Source organism: Myxocyprinus asiaticus, chromosome 39, assembly GCF_019703515.2.
Source record: "Myxocyprinus asiaticus isolate MX2 ecotype Aquarium Trade chromosome 39, UBuf_Myxa_2, whole genome shotgun sequence".
Classification (NCBI taxonomy): Eukaryota; Metazoa; Chordata; class Actinopteri; order Cypriniformes; family Catostomidae; genus Myxocyprinus; species Myxocyprinus asiaticus.
In genome coordinates this window covers 7,053,415-7,076,228 of record NC_059382.1, presented here as the reverse complement: position 1 = coordinate 7,076,228, position 22,814 = coordinate 7,053,415, and the positions used below count along the sequence as shown (strand labels likewise).

The window sequence follows — 22,814 nt, the reverse complement described above, 5'->3', positions numbered from 1 at the left end:
CCCATATAAGGGAATTTAAAGCAAATATATAAATGCCATCAACGGTGCGTTTGTGTCTCATTCATTTGAACTCTGAGCGTCACTGGATGTCAACCAGAGCAGCTCCTGTCCCGAAGACCGTGTGAAGCAAAACTGCAATTATAAATGAACAAATATACATTTTGGTAGTGAACACAAAGCGCTCTGGCTTCACTTAAACAATCGTTTAATGGCAAATATTCCTGGTAATACTGGATTCATACACGCAGTGTCAATAACACATAGTGACACAGAGGAGACGCACGCTTACTCTATTTCTGTGAAGTGATAAAATGATGAAACGAAATCTCCAAGGTTTTGCTTCATGAGAAATAAGGGCTTGTGGTATTAATCAAAGAGCCTTAAAATAACGTATAAAAGTGAAGAAATTAGGAGAGATATATTTTACTATTGCATAATAATAATAATAATAATAATAATAATAATAATAATTATATATATATATATATATACAGTATATTTAAAAATATATCATATAAAATATACGAGTTCCAAAAACAACAGTGTAAATGTAAAATTGACCAAAACTAAAGTTGATTAAAAAGAAACAAATTTTAAGTATTTCGAAATATTTTGATGTTAAAAACATTATTTTTCATGTCATACATTAGTTTTTAAAGCCTTAAAAGGAAATCATATACCCCTATTTAATTTAATTTATGTATTTGAAGTTAAATATGTAAAAAATGACTTCTTAAGGTGTGAAGCACACATGCACCTTAAGAAATATGACAATTTATATGAAAATTAATCGTGAAAGCCCTAAAAGGAACGATTAATCATCATAGCCCTAAAACAGACAATTAATCGTCATAATAGCAGTTATTTGTTTGACAATTAATCGTCAGCAAAATTTCATAATCATGACAGCCCTAATCCCATGTTGACTGCATCATCCACAGACCTGTTTGCTCGATAAGCAAATTGAAGGGGATCTAGAAAGGGTCCATTGATGTCCTTCAGTTGGGCCAACACCAGTCTCTCAAATGATTTCATGACCACAGACGTCAGAGCGACAGGTCTGTAGTCATTAAGTCCTGTGATTTTGGGTTTCTTTGGGACAAGAATGATGATTGATCATTTGAAGCAGCATGGGACTTCACACTGCTCCAGTGATCTATTGAAGATCAGTGTGAAGATGGGGGCCTGCTTGTTAGCACAGGATTTTAGACAAGCAGTTGAAACACCATCTGGGCCCTGTGTTTTCCTTGTCTTTTGTTTTAGGAAGACACGACACACCTCTTCTTCACAGGTCTTAAGTGCATGCTGAGTAGCAGGAGGGGGGAGGAGAGGGGTTGCAGGAGGTGTTGATGTTTGTATGAAGTGAAGGTCAGAGTAGGTGTGGGGTGTGAGATTGCACCTTTCAAATCTACAGTAGAACACACTTAAGTCTGGTTCCCTACAGTGTTGGGGGAAGGTCTCTTGAAGCTAGTAATGTCTTTCAGGCCGCTCCACACTGATGCAGGGTTGTTAGCTGAAAGCTTGTTTTTCAGCTTATCCAAATAGCTTCTTTTAGCCACTCTGATTTCCTTATTCAGTGTGTTCCTGGCCTGATTGTACAAGATTGTAAGCTTCCTCTTTGGCCTGACGAAGCTGCCTGAGTTCTGCTGTAAACCACGGTTTGTCGTTGTTAAATAAGTCCTAGTAGGACTTCACGTGGGAGGTCGACAATTTACACAAGGTTTCTATTTCTTCTGCTCCAAACTTACTTCAAACTTACTTCTCTGTCTGCTCGTATGAATGTAACACTTCAAAAGAAAGTGTTTCACTGCTGTTCAAATGCACATTGGATCGCATCATTTATTTGTAATAAATGTTTTCCATTTGAAAGGACTAAATATTAAATGAAACAAATGACAATAAAATGCAAAGTAATCTCTTCAGTAATCAAAATACTTTTTGAATGTAACTGTATTCTAATTACCAATGATTTAAATTGTAACTGAAGTGGAATACAGTTACTTATATTTTGTATTCCCGTTACATGTATTCCGTTACTCCCCAACCCTGCCTATTTTTGAGGTTAGTTTGCAGTAAAGCTTGACTTGACTACATGCTCGTGTCTTGTCTCTTTATTCCTACATTAACTGGTGTATATTGAAAATGAATGATGGGATGGCGAAGGAGCACACTGTTGGGTTGGTGATTGCCATGATCGAAGGTTCATTTTGAAATCCTAAAAGACATGTCCAGAAAACACAATGATAATCCATTCACATGTGGAGAGAAAATCTAAAGGTCAGCAATATATATAGTATATCTCTCTCCCCTTTTAAATATTTTGAATAATCATATAATCATTCTAATCTGATGCAATCTTAACTGTAGTTTATTTTATCCCGCATTAAATAGAATTGAACTTTTAATGATCTAAAACACCAACTGAACTAATCAATATGTTATTATTGTGTAGTTTGACTTTGATCAACTGCCATCTACATTTATTTTAGTGCTGTATGCTAATTTATGCATTATACATTTGCAGATGAAGAAGCTCAGCAAATGTGAACAGAGAGGTACAGTAGATTTAAAATCTTTAAAAAATTCAAAAGCTAGTATTTCTAAAAGTGAACTCTGCATTAGACATAGTTTTGATAGTCGTATCTAGTTTTGATTAAAAAAAGTGTAGAACATTCTGAGAATGTAATTTTTTCATTCATAAAATTATAGGGCAAGTTTAATTAAAAGAAGTGCAATAATATCAAATAATAGGCAATAATACGTAGGCCTAATAATGTTTTTTTGTTTTGTTTGGTAATTTATTAATTTAAATTTTTTCGTTCTGGTAATTTTTTTTTTCATTTGGTAATTTATATTTTACATTTAATGTTTTTTTCATCTAGTAAATTATTTAATTTATTAAATCCAGAGAATGTTGCAGACATGTTTAAAAAGTAAGCTATACAAATAATTTAATGTTAGTTTTCCAATAAAGCACATTGTTGCATTTCTCCTAGTATTGTGTATTTATTTTCATTTAATACATCTTCTGCATGGAGGGCTGTGATATTTAAAAGCATTCTGCAATAATTTTACAGTGGAGAGATAGTAAGGTGCTTATTTTGCCATGGAGCGAACACAGAGCGGTGTTTCTCTAATCCAGGAGCGTGGAGTGAGCGAGGAATGGGAAATGGGCAACCTGCTGGAGTGGAGTGATTAAAGAATGCTTTGAGCACAGAGGGGAAATTGTTGCCGCTCTACTCCACTCACATACTCTGATTGAAACTAATTTTGTAATTATGTGAAAAGAAAGATATCGCTGAATAGCTGATTTCCACCTCCAGTTTGCGTCAGAGTTCTGTTGGTGTTTATTCTGTGAAAATAGCTGTCTGACTCCTCATTATCCAGCCCATTACACCAGACTTTGCTGTTGATTAGCCATGGATACTGTATCGGCACTTACACAAGAATATTTGGACTGCCCTGTGTATTACCGGTCTCGCTCGACCCACTCCGAGCGGGATTAGAACCAGGGTCTCCAGCATGGGAGGCGGGCGCTCTAATGAGGAGGCTAAAGGATACAGCACTTAGCGTGCCTCTTGAGGCCAGGGGAGTGGGGTTTATACAACGCACAGCTATCTACCAGCTGGCTACCGTTACAAACGTGCACAATGATTGAGAGGCTGTAAGTCTTCTTATTAGCTAAACAAATTATCTGGACCGCAGCATGTAAAAGATTTCTGTTTACCGAGCCTAGGGCTGTTACAGAGACAGATGTGATATTTCATGATAGCTGTTTAACCTCTTAACAACGGGTGGGTCAAAAACGACCCACTTGCGTATGTATTTACATTTAATTTATGTTTAATGCATGTTTAAACTGTGAAATTGTAAACTAATATTGACATCCAATATATCATTTGAAAGATCTGGGTCTCAAGATTTGATATTTTAAAGCGATTTTAAAAATCGCAAAGTTGCAACAATAATATTTTATTAAACGTGTCAAGAGTGAAAATCAAAACACGGAAAATGAAACCGGAAGTTCTTACATTTATTGTCATCCAGCCAAACACAGATGAAAACAATTCTCCAAACTTTGGTATGCTTTTCATTGCAAGAGTCCAATAAATAAAATCCATTAGCGATTTTTGTCCAAAAATGTACAAATATGATGAAATATTAATCAATCTGTCTTTGTTCAGGTTTTACATATTCAACACGTTATCATTCATGTCCATTCTCTGCAAAATCTTGCACTCGATGTAGTGTTTCAGTAGCAAACCACCCAAGCTTCATTTTTTTACAAACAAAATGAGCCCGCCCTCAACATTTTCTGTGCAGTTGTGATTGGGTAGTCACTCAGACTAGCCAAACAGGACAGTCCACAGGAGTGATATAAAGATTTGCATCATCCATGGCTGTGTCTCTTTTGAAGGCTGCATGTTAGGTAGGACGCTTCCTTTGAAGGCTGCAGTATACCGAGTGTCCTCCTTTAAACAAGTCTTGGAAATGGAAGGTAACATGGTTGCTATGACAGCACGCCACTCTTTAACAAGCGTGAGCGCTTTGAGTGAGAAGGGAACAAATTCCCTTTAGAAGGGAAGGTACGAGGTACATTTTAGGAGAGTTATAATGATGTAAAGAGAAAAGAAAATAGATTTTACAGGTGTACTTTTAGTCTAATACTTTATTTTAAATATAGATTAATATAATTATATACTCTGCACCCATCTACTGAAGTACTTCAACTTGGGAATTAACATTACTTGCGTTTGAACATCATATTTACGGGCAAATTGGCATCATTTTTTTTTTTGACATTTCCATTGAAGCAAAGAATTGTGGGTTGTGAGTGCCCACAAAGGATACACCTCATGCATCCTCCGAATTCCCTTGAAAGAAGGTCACATTCGACGGCTGCATTCGAAGTGTCCTACTCGCTTTTATGAAAGGAGACAGCCTCGATGACGTACGCGGCCAAAAAATGCGACCTCCAGAGGACGCATCCTTCCAAACGAGACACAGCCCATGTTTGTCTCTGGATAAAGCCGGCCAATGAAAAGCTATTTTTGACTGATGGGTCGTGTAGCCTATGAAAAGATGAAAATGATATAAGGGTTGTTTATATTCCTGATGCCGATTCGCGAAGTTTCGGAGTGGAAAACCGTGGACTGTGTTTTTTTGTGTGTGCGCTTTTATGCACGGTATGCAGTTATAGTGTGTTACTGCTGTACTGTTGACAAAGAACTCAGCTTTTGGACCTGCGATCTGATCCACCCTCCTCAGCTTCAGTCACCATCGCTAAGAGTTTGGAGAACACACATCTCCCGACTGCATTTTTTCATCAAACCCCCGTTCAACTGCACATCCAGGGGATCGGACATGTCATTCAAGCCACCCTCCCCAGCTTTGCTCACCGTGAGTTGGACCCTGGAGCACACGCTCTCCCAATGCATTGATTTAGTCATTTTTTTCAGCTCCCTGTACAACTGCACATCCAGGGGCATTCTTAGTCATTTTTCCCCAATGCTTTTCGTTCAATTTACATTGGGAGCAGGTGTGCTCCAGGCTTCACAGACGGTGATCGAAGCCGGGGAGAGCGAGACTTCCCGGCTTGAGGCAGTGGCTAAAGACCCTGGGTGAACGGCAGAGCAAAAGCTCTAAAAAGTCAATTTACATTTGTATGGGGAAAATGAACAGAAGCATCTTTATTGTAATTAAAAGTTTATTTCCATTGCATCATTTCAAATTATAATGTTCTTTTCACATTGTTTATAAAATGCATACATATATATATATATGGAATGCATTATAATATATTCCCAAATAATAATAATAATAATAAAATGACATCTTCATGTATATTTTGGTTTGTGCGGTATTTTTTACATTGAAATGTAAACAAATTGTGTGTTTTGAACCACAGTCAACATTTGGCTTACGTAGTTACTACAATTGGCGCCTCCAAGTGACCTTTTTTGGAAGTACACTTACATAAATCATTATGGAACAAAGCGTTTTCATCATATTGACTTCAAACATGTGGCTTTGTATCAGATGTGTTTTTGGGGCACTGCGCATAGTCTTGCATATTTCAAATAAAAAAAGTATTTTATAAATAATATTTGTGGTCACTATTCAAAATATTTGAATAGCTCAAATTTTTTTTTATACTAAAATGATACATTTTTACTCTTGAATAACAAATGTCTAAGTGTCTACTTTCAAACGTGCCCAAGTTTGTGTTTGTAGACCAAATGGTTCAAGAACTGGAAGAGTTTTACTTTGGGTATGTCGTTTTCAAGCTCATGCACAAAAAGAGGCCGGATGTTAAGGGGTTAAATGATATCAGACAGAATAAAAGGATGTTTTCTGCATGCCATTTAATAATAATAATAATAATAATAATACTAATAATAATGGGAAAGGCAATCTGAACTCAAAAGCATTAAATATATGAAAATACACATTTTGCCTTTAAACTCTGTATATAATGCACTTTTTATAGAGGAGCCTGGGGCTAGTTTTGACACTGTGAAGTTGTCATCAGGGCTACGTCTCAGTACGTTTTTGAGTCAAAAGTCCAATTACAAAAAATGCATCTTTTCTCAAGCAGTAAATGTATGTGTTGGTTTCAAACATCATGTTCAAAACCCTCTTAAATTTGAATCTTTTTAGTGAAATCTATACTCCAAACAGAAATTACCAAAAAGTTGTTTTAAATGTATCTTTTGCCCAAAGCAAAGATAATGCTATCATGAGATCGATGTGTGTTAAATAAACAGTAATTATGTTAAGTAGCTTTTTATTGTTGCTGTTACCAGGACTTGCTCTACTTGGTATATGCCTGTATAGAGATTGACTTCCAAAAATAAACATAAAAAATTCAGGAGTAAAAAATGTGACAACTAGCCTTTGTCTCACCTATAGGTTTATAGCGCACTGTGTCACTAATGTTTGTTATTGTTTCTCAGTTGCAAGCCCATTTTGTCTTTAAACATTTGAACTGCATAATCTTGCGTGCAGACGTCAACATTCATGTGCCTTTCTTGGTCTTTCTCTGCATTATTTCTGGTAGGATGACACATTTACATGTTAGCGTAGACTGCATCTTCCATATCTTCCAGGTGTTGCTCATCACACTGAACAAAAGAAAGTACAGTATGTCACAGCCAACATAAATCCAGTTTATTATATTATCCCACTTAAAGAAATATTCCCGGTTCAATGCAAGTTAAACTCAATCGACAGCCTTTGTGGCATAATGATGATTACCACAAAAACTTTTTCAAAATGTTCCTTCTTTAAAAAAAGAAAAAAAAGAAAGAAAAGCAAAGATCGAGGTAACAGTGAGGCACTTACAATGGAAGTGAATGTGGCCAATTTTTAGAGGGTTTAAAGGCAGAAATGTGAAGCTTATAATTATGTAAAAGCACTTACTGTACATTAATTCTTATGTTAAAACTCTTGTATTATTTGAGCTGTAAATTTGTTTAAAACGTAATTTTTAGTCATTTTAAGGTTTTAGATTTGTTGACTACATTGTCATGGTCATGGTTGTAAAAATGGCTACAACTTTATACAAAAAAAAAATAATTAGTAAGTGATTTTATCACACTAAAACCATATTAACACGTATATTGTTTATGTCTTGTGGCTGTACTTTTGAAAAAGTGAGTATTTTAATGTTAAAAATTGGCCCCCATTCACTTCCATTGTAAGTGCCTCACTGTCACCTCGATTTTTGCTTCTTTTTTTTTTTTTTTTTAAAGAAAAGGAGGGGCAAGTCAAAATTTATTTTGTGGTAATCAATATTATGCCAAAAATGCTGCCGATTGAGCTTAACTTGAACCCGGAATATTCCTTAAATGATAACTTGGTAGGTAAAGTTTGTTCAGACAAACTTTGATGTTGGCTTGTGCCTTTTTAGTTTTTCTTCAGTTTTTCAGATAAAACCTTCAGAAAGATATATAATGTATAGATTTTCTATTGTAACCTAAATCATGATATGGCAGGCCTTGTGTGTTTGTTTACATTTACATTTTTTGACAGTTGCAGTTTAAATTAACGAGCATTATCAATACAGCGTTTGAACATTCTGTCAATCAGTCATTTTTTTTTATTTTTTATGGTCAGCTGTGTGAAAACGGTTATTCCGATCAGTTAGAAAAGATATAGCAATGAGTCAGAACAGTCTGAAGGTCCATGCCGAGTTTGGTGGATGTAGCTTTAATAGCTATAGGAGAAGCTACGATTGATCATTTTGGTCTTTGTTAAGGGAAAACCCTAAACAAAGTCTAAAGAATAACAGTATATTGGCTTTGTCAACATACATCAATTAAGATGCACATTGCACTGATTTAAATTGGACTTATTTATTAAGATGCACTTATTTAAACATCTAGAGGGAAGTGGAAATCATGTCAGGTTGTTATTTGTGGATTTTTCCTCAGCCTTTAATTCTATTCTGCCAAATCTGCTGGTGCATAAGCTTATAGCACGTTTTGGTGTGTATTCCAACATGGCTGCTTGGATACTTCACTTCCTCACCAACAGATCCCAGAGAGTGAGAGTTAACAACAGCTTGTTGGGTATGATTCATGACATCAACTGGTTCTCCCAAGGACGTGCTCTCTCTCCTCTTCTTTACATCCTATATACTGACGAGTGCTGTAGTCAGTTTGAAAATCTGCACATTTTGAAATTTGCAGATGACACAGTAGTAGTGAGTACTTGGTGGAGGAAGAAAAGGACCATGGCCCTGTTGTGGACTACTTTTTGAAATGGTGTCAGGATACTAATTTAGAGTTAAATGTTTGTAAATCTAAAGACATGTGCATTGACTTTAGGCAGAAAACTTCAGCCATCGCTGACACTTTAATCACGATCAAGCATTGAGTTAGTTGAATGTTTTAAGTACATAGGTACCATAATTGATAATAAGTTGACTTTTGAAAAAAATACACACAACTTGAGCAAGTTAAGTCAGCAACATCTCTTTTGTTTAAGAAAACTAGCTGGGTATCAAGTTGATAGGACAATGATGACCTTTTCTATAAAGCCTATATTGAATCTGTTTTTACATTTTCACTGATTTGTTGGTTTGCCTTACTAATGGTAAAACAAAAAATGCACCAGCAAGGGAAGTCAACACCTGTAGCAAAATTACTGGAGTAAAACTATTTATCTATTTATCAGAGGATTTAAGAAAAGCAAACTCCAATGTGTCCAACATTGCGCATCCTCTCCATCAAGTGTTTGAGACCTTGCCCTCGGGTACCCTTTATAGAGTTCCTTTAGCAAGAACTAATAGATTTAAATTTTCATTTTTTCCCTCAGCTTAACTCTATAAAAAAAAAGGTAGTACTCCTGCACTCCATCTCTCTTTCTCTTATTATTCCTTTTCTCTTCTGTAATGATGTATGAATGTGAACCATGGCTTCTGGTGATTTATTTTTTAAAGTTTATAATGTTTTTACATTTTATTTTATTTTTTAAAATTTTTCCCCCAATTTGGAATGCCCAATTCCCAATGTGCTACCAAGTCCTGGTGGTCATGTAGTGATTTGCCTCAGTCCAGGTGGCAGAGGATGAATCCCAGTTGCCTCTGCAACAATCAACCCATGCATCTTATCACATAGCTTGTTGAGCAGTTGCCACGGAGACATAGTGCGTGTGGAGGCTTCATGCCATCCACTGCAGCAACCACGCTCAACTCGCCACGTGCCCCGCCGAGAATGAACCACATTATAGCGACCACAAGGAGTTTACCCCATGTGACTCTACCCTCCCTAGCAACTGGGCCAATTTGGTTGCTTAGGAGACCTGGCTGGAGTCATTCAGCACGCCCTGGGATTCGAACTAGTGAGCTAGTGAACTCCAGGGGTGGTAGCCAGCGTATTTTACCACTGAGCTACCCAGGTCTCCTGATTTTACATTTTATGTGATTTTCTTTTTAATAGTGTACTTTGTACTTTGTGCATTGTAATCAAGGTATGTCATTGTATTTTATGTATATCATTGCTGCAGAACAAATTGCCCCTTGGGGACAAATAAAGGCTAAATAACTAACATTGTGTTTTAGTTAGTTAATGTTTTCATCTTTTGTTGTTGCATATTAGTGTGTGCTTGTGTGTGTCAGCTGTCAGAGTGTATTTGTCAGTTTTAGCAACTTCAGCTGATGTGTGACTTGAACTTGTGACTCATATGCTGATAACATAAACAAAACATTAAATCTCACAGTGAAACCTGTAGCAACACATCTAATAAACTATCAAGGAACACCTTATCAGATGTTGCACTGCTCAGAAACAGAATGTTTGTTATAACTAGGGTGGCCAGACGTCCCGTTTTTCCCAGGACAGTCCTGTATTCAAGCACTTTTTCCAGTGTCCCAATTTATTCAGTAAAAATTGTGTATTGTCCCGTATTTCCCCTCTCCTAAAATTTCTATATCGCCTATGTGGCTTTCTCAGTCACGTGAGTATTCTAATCAAAGGTAGCCAAAGAGAAGGCTTGTAAAACCAATAAAATCACACCATGTCATTTGAAGTACGTGATTGGATTAAACTATTCAATTACAATCCCCTATCAATAGACATCCAGAACTGACTGAAGAGCACACAGATGAAATTGCGGCTGGAAAAATGTCAAAGAAGCGTGCATGTACGCTTATAATAGTTACGTAATGAGGAGCTTCAAAAAAAAGCTCCTCATAAAAAAGCTTTTGTGAAGCAAAGTTCCAAATCTGAAAAGGTGCACGCAAAGTGAAGGACATTTTGCTTATCATTCTGTTGTCCACGGCCATAGCTTTGCACATTCATGACCTGAAAAAAGTCTTGCAGGCCAGGCTGGAGGAATCATTCATACCCTCTGACATTAAAAAGCAGTTGGATGCCCTGGTTGAAGCTGGTGAAATGCGAGCGGATGATTTCTTTTGTGCAGTGAGAAACTTTTATTCAGCATCGGTGGATTACCTCCAAAATTGGAGCCGCTCATTGGAGAACACAGAAAAACTTGAGTAGGCCCTACCGAGAGACATCCCAGAGTGGAAACACATTCAGATCAACCTCGAACACTTCTACTCCAGAATCCCTGCTCTCAGTTTGATTGATGAAACCACGCTCTTTGATGAGTGAGCTTGCATGGAAAACATTGTCACTCGTCGCATCACTAAGTGGAACATGATCAAAACGGCCATGTCTGAGAGATGGACAGAAGTGTTTCGTGAGCTGGAGAGCAAGACCATCAACTTCGGAGTCTTATCCAAGGTTGTGGAATTTGTTTTATGCCTGCCTGGGACATCTGCATCTGTGGAGCATGTGTTCTCATTACTGAGCGTAGCATGGACACCGGATAAATCTCGAATCAGTGTAACAGTCATGAAGGCAATGCTTTTCATACGTCTTAATTTTGGACTGGACTTCTCTGCATTTTACGATAAACTCTTGAAAGACAAGCGCACTGAGAAAAACTGCTGCCAGTGAAAAGTACAAGGCGACAACAGTTACAGATGTGGATACACCCTCTACTTCGTATTAATCTGTGCCTAGGTAAGGATACGTCAGTTTCATTTTTGTTAGGAGGGGGCTGTCCCATTTTCCACAAGCAGGAATCTGGTCACCCTAGGTATAACATTACATGCTTTTATACATTACATGCTTTTAATACATCTTACTTATAAGCTAATATGTAAAATGTTTTGTCACTCATAGAATGTTGTACATACCCTACGATTGTCATAGACAGGATGGCCGACTGGGTAGTTTGTATAAAGATCTGTGTCACTGCCTTTCTCTTCTTCACTGTTTTTCATAAAAAGATATAGAAAGAATTAATAACAGTTTTGAAACATATTTAGGTGACTAATACATATGTACTGTAATGGGGTCCAAAAGCACGAGACCTATTATCAACATAACAATTTGAATTAAAATCAACATTTTCTTTGCTAGAATTTCTTAGTTTTGCCATGTACCACTTTTGCTTTAAGCATGCATGTTGTTGAATTGGCTTAAGCTCCACAAGTTCAATTAATGAATGTTACATTTATAGGCTATAGCACTTTTCTGACACTAAATTCAAAGCAATTTCATAGTGAACAGGGGACTCTCCTCAACCACCATCAGTGTGCAGCATCCACCTGGATGATGTGACGGCAGCCATAGTGCGCTCCCTATTCTTGTATATGCAGCCTGCGTAGGGCACCAACTCCCTAGGGGGGCACGAGAATCTCCACCGGCTGCCCTTCCTCGCAAGTTATACGTTATTGAAGGACCCAATAGTAGTCGCGGAACACAGACGATTGCCTCACAGCTCGCACAAAACAGAGACTTTCGAAAATGCTCTCAAAACTGAAAACTGAAACCGAAAACAGAGGTTTCAACTTCAAAGACATGGCCTGTGCTTCAAGGAAAACAGATCTTTTGTACAGTTAATACAAAAGACTTATTCTGAAAAAATAGTGTATTGTCAGATCTTTTGAGTTAAAGTCAATATCACAAATTTCAAAAATAGGTTCATTTGATTAGTCACCATGAAATTTCTTCATTTTATATAATAAATTCTCATTGCCTAAATTTTATTACATCCTAAAAAAATTAAAATGTGGTCTCAGACTTTAAGACCCCACTTTATATTGCCAATACACAGTAAACAGTAAATTATGAATACTTCTCTAAACAAGACTTTGGGGTTGTCTTCATTTCATTCTGTTCATTCTTTATACTCATTTTAGGCTGTTGTGTAGCTCTGCATCCACTTCAAGAAAAAGGGGGATTTCAAATGCAGGGAGGTTGCCAGGGAGCAAAAGAGGAACAAAGGAGATGGAATAAGAATGAGTGATTAAGTCAGTGAGTGAGTTAAATAAATCGAGAGAGAGAGAGAGAGAGAGAGAGAGAGAGAGATAGATTCTTACCAGTGCCTTCTCACTACACACCCTAAAATGGCCATTAAAATAACTACAATAACAGCTACAGCAACAGCAAGATATATTATCACACCTGTAAAGAAAGAAACCACTCTTTAACCAATTCCCTTGGCATCAAAACCATGATCATATGCTATTTCAAAAATACTTTAACAAATCAAAAGGGCTGGATGTGACTTCTCACCATTCTGAGGTACTTGGAAGGTTTTGGAAGCGTTTCCCTCACTGTTAGTGGCATAGCAATGGAGAGTCTTGGGGAAACCCAGCCCCCCCTCAAGGGTAATTATGGTAAGAGACTTGTTTTGATGAATACTGGAGCTGGGGAAGGTTCTGGAAGAATCTGGACCAAACCACTTCACTTCACTAAGGGGGTTGGAGTCCACAATACACACACACACTGTAGACATTTCGGACTTGCAGGAAGATCCATTTTTAATCTCTGGAGGATCTATAAACCACGATCAAACAGTGTGAAACATAGACTGATTAAAAACCAGATGGATGGATGGATAGATAGATAACATTGCCAACAAAAGCTTTTTGAATCTTGAATCTAAATAGATTATGATTACTTACACAACACATTAAGTTTCCATGGACTGGAACTATTTTTTCCCTCTGTGTTAAAGGCTGTACAGGAGATGGCTTCAAAATGCCGAGACACTCTCTCCAGAGTGTAATTGTGTTCCTTTCCTAACTGAGTCCCATTTAAGCTGAACCACTGGTAGCTGTGTGCACGGGGGTTACTATCACTGGTGCAGGTCACTTCTACAGAGCTATTCTCCTTCACTGATGGCTTACTGACCACATTTACATTATATGGAGGATCTGATTGAAATAAAAAGGTGGATGAAACATAAGTTATTACAATACATGGAAAATTCATACGACTTCAGTATAAGAGGCCGTTCAGACCAACCACGTTCTTATAAATGCAGCGCAATGAACAGATCAGAATGCAAGTGTCTAGATATGTGTTTTCAAAAGTTGGAAGTTCTTTTGAACTTAACACAGTGTGTATAAAATGTGGCACTGGAAAATAAAAACAATGATCAAAGAACATGGTTTTGCATCTGTCCATTGTTTTTCTATGTAAACATGCTCTAGACATTCGTTTTTGGACCTTTGCATGTCTTGTTGTTTTTCAGCATCTCGCGCAGGAGTGCCCCTTTTTTTTATACACTATCTTAGGTTTAAAAAGAATGACAACTTTTAAAAGCTAGTCTAATGGCACCTGCATTGTTACATTTGTTGCATTGCATGTCGCTACCAAATGTTTAGGTAACCTGAAATTGACTCCATCCTACAGAGTAACTGACAATCGGCATCTCCTATCAGATATTTTGCATCAATTCAAATGTGTTTACTTTTTCCTGTCACGCTACTGATAGCGAATTGCGCGAGAAGTCTCAAAGAAACTGGTTGTGGTACCATGGAAACCACAAAATAATTGCGTTCATATAATTAATGATTAGTGCGATTCGGAGGTTGTATTTTCCCTTAATTTTCCCTTGATGGTTAGGTTTAGGATTGGGGTTTGGTTTACGGTATACAGTTAATAAAATATGCATTCCTGTTTAAAGTATCACATCATTTACATCTAAAAATACAACTAATTTTTTGGCACCACTCTGTGGATGTTTCACTCAGAAAATAGAGCTCAAACGTGCCCATATGTCCAACAACACTTCCAGTTTCAGCCACTGGGGGCAGTGGTTTAAATTTCAGTGAGCACAGACCGATTTCAGCAGCAGAAGTTTTGACCTACTGTCACCAAATTCACTGTGAGATCAATGTGATTGGGAAAGCTGTTTGAATACAATCACTAAGTTTGCAATTATGTTTGGTGACGCTAAACAGAAATTACATACTTTATCTTGAATATACTTGAATAATTGATCCATTACACACAATATTCACTACTTACACAACACGTTAAACCTCTGTAGACTGGAACTGTTTTGTCCCTCTGTGTTCATGGCTGTGCAGGAAATGGCCTCAGTATACCGAGACACTCTCTCCAATCTAAGAGTTTGTGTGTCTGTCAGTAGACTTCCATTTAAGCTGAACCACTGGTAGCTGTTTGCAGGAGGGTTGCTATCACTGGTGCAGGTCACTTCTAAAGAGCCATGCTCCTTCACTTCTGATGGATTTCTAACCACATTGACATTATATGGAGGATCTGTTTTAAATAACATGTTGATATAACGTTGAGTAGATGGCAAGGGTTAGAGTTAGGTTAGGATTAGGTACTTCAATACCATTCCCAGGTGGCACCTCATGAAGTTGGTTGAGATGCCCAGAGGGTGCAAAATGTGTTGCAATCTAGACAAAGGGGGACTTCTTTGAAGAAACTAAAATATTAGATAGTTTAGATTTGTTAATATGCTTTGGTCACTACATATTTCCCATATTTCCAATTCTATTATTGCATTGTTTTCATGTAATTCTAAAATGTGGTTAACATTTGAATAAAGGGCAATGTATACTTTGGTTTTCTGCATGCTGGTACGTTTCGCACACAGTGCGTGTGATGCAAATTTCACCATCAACACAGTATGTGCAGACTGTAAATGTGCCGCATAGACATCCACAGGTTTGCGCATCATTGGTGCATGTGCCTGGTGTTAACTGTGCTAAAAGAGTATCATAAAGCAGTCTTAGTATATAGTACTGTATACATATATACAGTTTTTGGGAGTAATGGAATACATGTAATGGGATTACGTATTTAAAATACAAAATATAAGTAACTGTATTCCACTACAGTTACAATTTAAATCATTGGTAATTAGAATACAGTTACATTCAAAAAGTATTTTGATTACTGAAGAGATTACTTTGCATTTTATTGTCATTTGTTTCATTTAATATTTAGTCCTTTCAGATGGAAAACATTTATACATATAAATGATGCGATCCAAAGTGCATTTGAACACTTTCTTATGAAGTGTTACATTCATACGAGCAGACAGAGAAGTAAGTTTGAAGAAAATCTGGGGCAGAAGAAATAGAAATAAACCTTGTGTAAATTGTCAGCTTTACGCTAGCTATTTCTAGCCATTTTACATGCATGTTACCAGGCACGATCATATTTTTTTTAATCAAAATTCAAGTTGAATAATTTCTTTTTTTCTAGTAAGACCTTTGATATTAGGGCAAAAATCTTATTCATGATGATCATTTTTGTATTTGTTTTCCTGTAAAAATATCTAATAATCCTTAAAACAAGATCAGTTTGATTTATCTTGTTTTAGAAACAACACTGCATAAGATATTTAGGTTTTTCAGAGAATGTATATTTAACGTTATTTTGTCTTACTGTACTGGCAGAGTTTTTATAGTCAAAACAAGTGAAAAAATCTACCAGTGCTGAAGAAGTAATCCACAGCATTTAGAATATGTTACTGACCTTGAGTAATCTAACGGAATACGTTACAAATTACATTTTATAGGATGTATTCTGTAATCTGTAGTGGAATACATTTCAAAAGTAACCCTCCCAACCCTGCATATAAAACGCATATTAGTATATGTGTTCGTAAACTTAAAGACCAAAGTACAGTATACATCGCTTTTCCACGGGCTGCTACGTTGTGCGCTCAATCTGCACAACATAAATGAGCGCAATATTTCTAGACATGCGGACAGCCCACATCTGTGTGCATCGTCTTTGTATGTAGTGCACATGCGTAGAAAGTGTCCATACTAGAGTATACTTTGAAAGGCTGTGCACCCTACTTTGCGCAAGGTGGAATGACGCTTGGAAAAATTAAGTATACCCTAGCTTTTAATAGTAAAGAATGAGTAGATGTGTAAACGTTTGACTTATAGTGTGAGTACATTACTTTCTGTGAACATATGTTTGCTCCAGTACATTTATATTTACATTTATTATAGCAGATGTTTTTCTTTAACTGACTGAGTAATCTTACATTTAACTTTGAGCGTTATGTGGCCTGTCACTTTCTTCCCTCCAGTGAACTCAGCTGAGCAATTGAGAAGTTTATTGTGATCTTCTCTAGATGGAATGAAAGTGAGAGATGATGTCAGCTTTTGACTGTGATCTTGTGCCTGAGATTGGTTGCCGTCATGGCTCCAGGTGAAACGTGGAGGGTCTGATAGACAGGAATGGGTCACAACACAGGTAGCTGTCACCGGTTTCCCTGATGTCGCTTCCTCTGCCACAGAGACGGTAGGTTGTTCTGGTGCATCTGATGAAGTGGTAGGAATACAGATTTGTATTTTTCCATCAGTCTTACTTTAATGTTGTCCCAGACACATTCATTAAAAGACTGTATTTGGATAGTAAACATCAAACTATGTTTCAAGAGTCAGTTTGACAAAATGTACCAATTACAATCTAAACATATTTCCACAATTTATATGAATGATACATTCTTAGGTTGATCATGGATGTTTTGTAAATAAAGCTGAAATTTAAAAGCTTTGACCATTTCACTTAAAGACCCCATGAAATCAAAATGGGATTTTTGTGGCTCCAAGTCCATGTTTGTTAACTTTGAGGCTATGCTAGCATCCTCCTAAACGTTGACAGCATTCAAAATTGGAGTCTTTCTCTTCCAGGGAAGAGGATAGAAAATATTGATAACTAATCTTGCACCGCCTGCATCAGACTAGCAACAGAAAGTAGCAAATCATGGTTCATGGTTGTGATGTAAACTAAAGGTACAGTAATTAGCTATTTGAAAAAACAAAAATGAACAATCCCTTTGGTATGCCCATCCTCAACTGCCCGTTTCAATAGAAAATAAGTCAGCAAAGGAAAGAAAATTGCGCTAGACAGTTCATTTCATTGAGGTCTTTAACAGTCTATAATTATTCTTGCAGCTCTTACCTTTCACTGTTACAGAAACTTTATTTTCCTTATATGTGTACATATCAAAATCCTTTATCTCAATCCGGAACATGAATGGCCCTGTGTCGCTTTGATGCAGAGAGCTGATTTTTAAAGTGCAGTTTTTGTTATGCAAATCTCCAAGGAGGCTAGTACGATCCTTGAAATTCTGGTTGATTTTGGAGGTCTCTTTATGGAAGATTATGTCATGATTTTCTGTGAACCAGATTCCTGTAAACTGTTTGTGTGTCTTTCCATCTGTTGGGTAGCTGAACGTACAGGGAATCACCACACATGAGCCAGTCAGACCCACCACTGAGTTGGGGACTTTGGCACTCCACGATTCAGCAGAAATAGATGGCACTGCAAGTAGATATAAAATACATTTCCTTCTATTATTGTTATTTAATCCTTAGACTATTTAGTGACCAATTAAATCCAAAAACCCACATTGCCTTTCAGTTTTATCAGTTAGAGGGCATGGTATTTAAACATTTTCTTACTGATAAACAGTTAATATGCCTATGCATTGTTGCATCTTAGTAAGGGGTCTAAAATTCTTGTCTTCTCCACTTGTGTTGGTCATTTCTAGTACACTTAAGAGTTTTTTCCCCCCATAGATGACTGGAACTACACTGCAATTCCGTTGTCTGAGGAATGACTCACTGTTATATTTTAAATTCTACATGGGCTAGATCTGAGATTAACTGAGTAATATAGAGCTGCTTTTTGAGTCACCGAAAAATAGGACCAAAACCCTCTGATGCATGGTGTCCTCTTTAAAAGACATTATTACCCAGTAATACTTTTTCAGGGAGGATTACCTTGGACCTTTACCCAATGCTGGTGCAGCTTTTACAATAGTATTTGAATTAAACTATATTATGCGTTATTATAAATAATACATTTCAATGATTGCATTATTTAGAAATAGAGTAATCCATCGCAACAATCTGGTTACGGAAGTAAAAATTCCATAAATTATTTCCATCTAGGTGAATTGATTTTTAACAATAAATTATAAACCTTTAAAGACAGACCTACCATGAGTTCAGAGGTTGTTAATTGATGGTATTTGATTCTGTTGAAGCCATCAGTCCACACTGTTTCAAATTCATAAAAAATTAAGTAGCTGAATTTTGTAGAACAAGAAGCGACTGCCCACTTCATTGATGCACTGCGAACGATGCAATTGAGTCGGACTCCCCTACACTCTCAAACTGCTCAAATATTTTATATATATTCTGCAACTAATTTAATTACAGTTTTTATTTATGTAGGCCTACTGATACTTAGCAACTTTAAATCAATAGTCGTGTATTCTTCTATCATTTCTAATTTGAGTGTGTCATTCGCAGTGCTTCATGGGATTGTAGTTCATTCCCTCTTTAAAACGTTAAGTAGACAGTCCTGTACCTTTGTTTTTGTTTTTTTTGTCTGATTTTCAAATACTTAAAAGTTTGTAATATAATTTTGGCATTGAGGGTGTGGTCAAGTGCCCATCTAGGGAGAGAGAAAGTGGTAAGGACCTGAGATTAATTGTGACTAATTACCATTTCCATGTTCACAGTGAGAGTCGGGGGAGATAAAAGACAGTCCAGTCCACCGAAAGAGAGAGAGAGCCTGGCTGAGAAGTTGTTTGTGTGTTGGTCGCTACAGTGTTTCAATGTTCAACAATTGAAGCTTCACCGTTGCACTTTAAGCAAACTTTTTATTTTCTGTTAATAAACAGTGATATTCCTGAGTTGGAATCGCCATGTCCCGATCCCTCCTTTTGACCCAAATACAAACATCTGTTACAGTACTGTTGTGACATGTGGCTTACACTGACACCTAGTGGCCTGGATGTTGCATCATTCGTACAAAGTAGTTTTCATTTACCAATTTCATTGTAGAAATTCAATATGCACAGTAAGCCAGGATGAATTTAACACTATGAATGAAAGTGTCCGATATTAGGGTAGTTACTGAGATTAAGCAAGTAGTATTTAGCGGTCATGTGATGTTAACACGGCTGCTCCCAAGAGGTGCCCCTGACCCATGTAGAATAAAAGAGCTTTTATAATGTTACTGAAATGACTGAACTGTTCATCTCACATGAGTGGTCATGATTTTTTACATACAGTATGTTTTAAAATGACAATTCATTTTTTTAGAAGTAAAACTTTTAAATGAGAAAAACAAATTGTGAACCTCTTACAACTACTGTAGGTTAATGGTTTAAAAGATTTAGTAATTCATGCATCAGAGAGCTAATTCCTTAAACAGGATCTTTCAAGCCTGACATATATATATATATATATATATATATATATATATATATATATATATATATATATATATATATACAGTGTATATATACAGGGTTGGGAGGGTTACTTTTGAAATGTATTCCACTACAGATTACAGAATACATGCTGTAAAATGTAATTTGTAACATATTTCATTAGATTACTCATGGCCAATAACGTATTCTAAATACTTTGGATTACTTTTTCAGGACTGGTAGATTATTTTCACTTGTTTTGACTATAAAAACTCTGCCAGTACAGTAAGACAAAATACATGTTAAAAATACATTCTCTGAAAAAACTAAATATCTTATGCAGTGTTGTTTCTAAAACAAGATAAATCAAATTGATCTTGTTTTAAGGATTTTTAGATATTTTAACAGGAAAACAATACAAAAATTACTATCAAAAATATGAACATTTTGCCCTAATATCAAAGGCCTTACTAGAAAAAAAGAAATTATGATCAATTTTCTTAATAAAAAAATATGATCGTGCCTGGTAACGTGCATGTAAAATGGCTAGAAATAGCATTTTAGCTTAGCGTAAAGCTGACAATTTACACAAGGTTTATTTTTATTTCTTCTGCTCCAAACTTACTTCAAACTTACTTCTCTGTCTGCTTGTATGAATGTAACACATCATAAGAAAGTGTTTCACCGCTGTTCAAATGCACTTTGGATCGCATCATTTAAATGTATAATATTTTCCATCTGAAAGGACTAAATATTAAATATTAAATGAAACAAATGACAATAAAATGCAAAGTAATGTCTTCAATAATCAAAATACTTTTTGAATGTAACTGTATTCTAATTACCAATGATTTAAATTGTAACTGTAGTGGAATACAGTTACTTATATTTTGTATTTTAAATACGTATTCCCGTTACATGTATTCCATTACTCCCCAACAATGTATATATATATATATATATATATATATATATATATATATATATATATATATATTATACCTTAAAATACAATAGTTGGTTTAAACACATGTCATGTTTTATTTTACTGACCTTTGAGCCAGAGAAAGAGTGTGAATAAACTGTTCCAGAAAATCACCATCTTCCGATCAAAGTTGAGCACCTGGAAATAGGTTTTTAACTTTGATCAGTGTTTTCAACCATTTTGGTCTTATGTATTCCCACAGCCCCAACAGAAAGGTGCAAGTAGCCTAACTCATTAAAATGTATTAAAGTCACACAAAAAACATATCATACTGTGGATGCAAACAGACTAACTAAGTAGCTGTAGCACACATTTTAAGTGCCATTCATGCAAATCTATAAGACTTGCACACTTTACAAATATTATTTTGTTTTCTTTCCTTTAACAAGCAGAAGAATAGTCTCAACAGAAATGGATTTAAATTGTGAGTTTCTGCCATAAGCAAAGGTTTGATAATTTTATTTTGTCACTTACTTTATAGCCTGTCCTTAAGTTGATCTGCAGCTGGAGAGCTAAATATTTAAGAATGTACTTCCCTCTTTTCTGGCACTGTTTGTTGATTTTAGTATGGTCAGTATCACTTCCTATCTTAAGGACTCCTCTGACTTGTCTATAGTTTCCTTGTTTAAAACTTGGTGTACATATTCAATATACTGTATATGCTCACACTGGTCTCTGAAAGTTTCACAAAGTGTTAAATTGTTGAATAATATAGATTAATAATAATACTATAAAATAGCTTTATAATATAAGAATATTTTATAATACCATATTAGGAAAATCGGAAGTTCCTGAATGTAGGTAAGTTCAGGAATCTTAAATAGAGCAGCATCTATTCTGTGGTTACTAAGGTGCTCTGAGTGGTTTTTAGTGCATTTCTGTGTGGTTGCTAGGGTGTTCCTAGGTTATTGCTAGGGAGTTTTTGCCTAAGTCAAAGGAACACACTGCAAGTCTCCATGATATTCTTGGGTCCCTCCTCCTATCTTATCCATTATACCATCTGCCAGGCAAAAACCATGATCAAAGTCTGATCTACTTTTATTGTTATTACATTAAGCATATATATTTTATTACTGTAACATACTTATTCTTTTACAATGCAAAAACAAAAGCATGACAAATGTCCAGTCTTATAGTAAGCTTATGTTTACAATATTGAATTTCCACTGAACTGATTTATTTATTTATTAAAGAAAACATTTCATTTAAACCACTTTCTTTCATAAACATCTTTAGTGGGAGCAAAATTAATTAGGGGAAATTTGGAATAAAAGCATACTTTCAACTCCTCATATCATGTACACATACACACCAACATCCTGTGTAGATATCACACAGGAAGTCCCCGAAGTGCCACAGCGCTTCACTTCACTGCCTAAAACCCCAGACGATTTGTGGCAAATGTCTTTAGTATTGGACACGTCACAGAAAATATAAATGAGTTTAACTTGCTATAAAGTGTCCTTGGGGCACTAGGGATGGAGACTAAGGCACTCTATATGTTATAGATTATAGAGTATTATAGAGTTGTTGATCACTGCACTGTCACTTCCTATTCCAGTTGCTGCCGGCATGCTGCACGAGTCATTTTTGCCATATGCTTTGGATATTTCTACTGTTTCAACTGCGTGTATTTTACCGCGTGCACCCGTTTTCTCTTTTTTTTCTTCTACTTGTCTACATCTCGCGTCTTGACTGCGTGCATTTGTTTTCTCCACTGTGTTTTACCCAGATTATTGCATCAATCTCAAGATCTACTGATCTGGAACCACATCGATCTCAAACCCTCGCCGCT

At 36.2% G+C, this 22,814-nt stretch overlaps 1 protein-coding gene across 1 annotated transcript; it reads right to left on the bottom strand.

The window, feature by feature from the left end:
- Nucleotides 1–5,674: 5,674 nt before the first annotated feature.
- si:dkey-238d18.5 (B-cell receptor CD22) lies at nt 5,675–21,599 on the bottom strand. The gene is made up of 11 exons (XM_051679143.1): nt 21,494–21,599; nt 21,088–21,157; nt 17,769–18,131; nt 16,846–17,124; nt 14,838–15,092; nt 13,487–13,738; nt 13,095–13,358; nt 12,899–12,983; nt 12,655–12,741; nt 11,711–11,786; nt 5,675–7,124 (listed from the first exon to the last, which is right to left on the bottom strand). Exons 2-11 carry the CDS (start codon nt 21,134–21,136, stop codon nt 7,071–7,073), a joined length of 1,764 nt encoding a protein of 587 aa, XP_051535103.1. The 5' UTR covers nt 21,137–21,157; nt 21,494–21,599; the 3' UTR covers nt 5,675–7,070.
- Nucleotides 21,600–22,814: the final 1,215 nt, after the last annotated feature.

Excerpts from the sequence above, each read along its gene's own strand:
- si:dkey-238d18.5 (XM_051679143.1), bottom strand. The coding sequence starts at position 21,136 with ATGGTGATTTTCTGGAACAGTTTATTCACACTCTTTCTCTGGCTCAAA. Across the intron at positions 15,093-16,845 it reads CATAACGCTCAAAGTTAAAT|ATCCTCCATATAATGTCAAT; the intron begins GTAAGATTACTC and ends TATTTAAAACAG. Across the intron at positions 11,787-12,654 it reads CCAAAGTCTTGTTTAGAGAA|TGAAGAAGAGAAAGGCAGTG; the intron begins GTATTCATAATT and ends TATGAAAAACAG.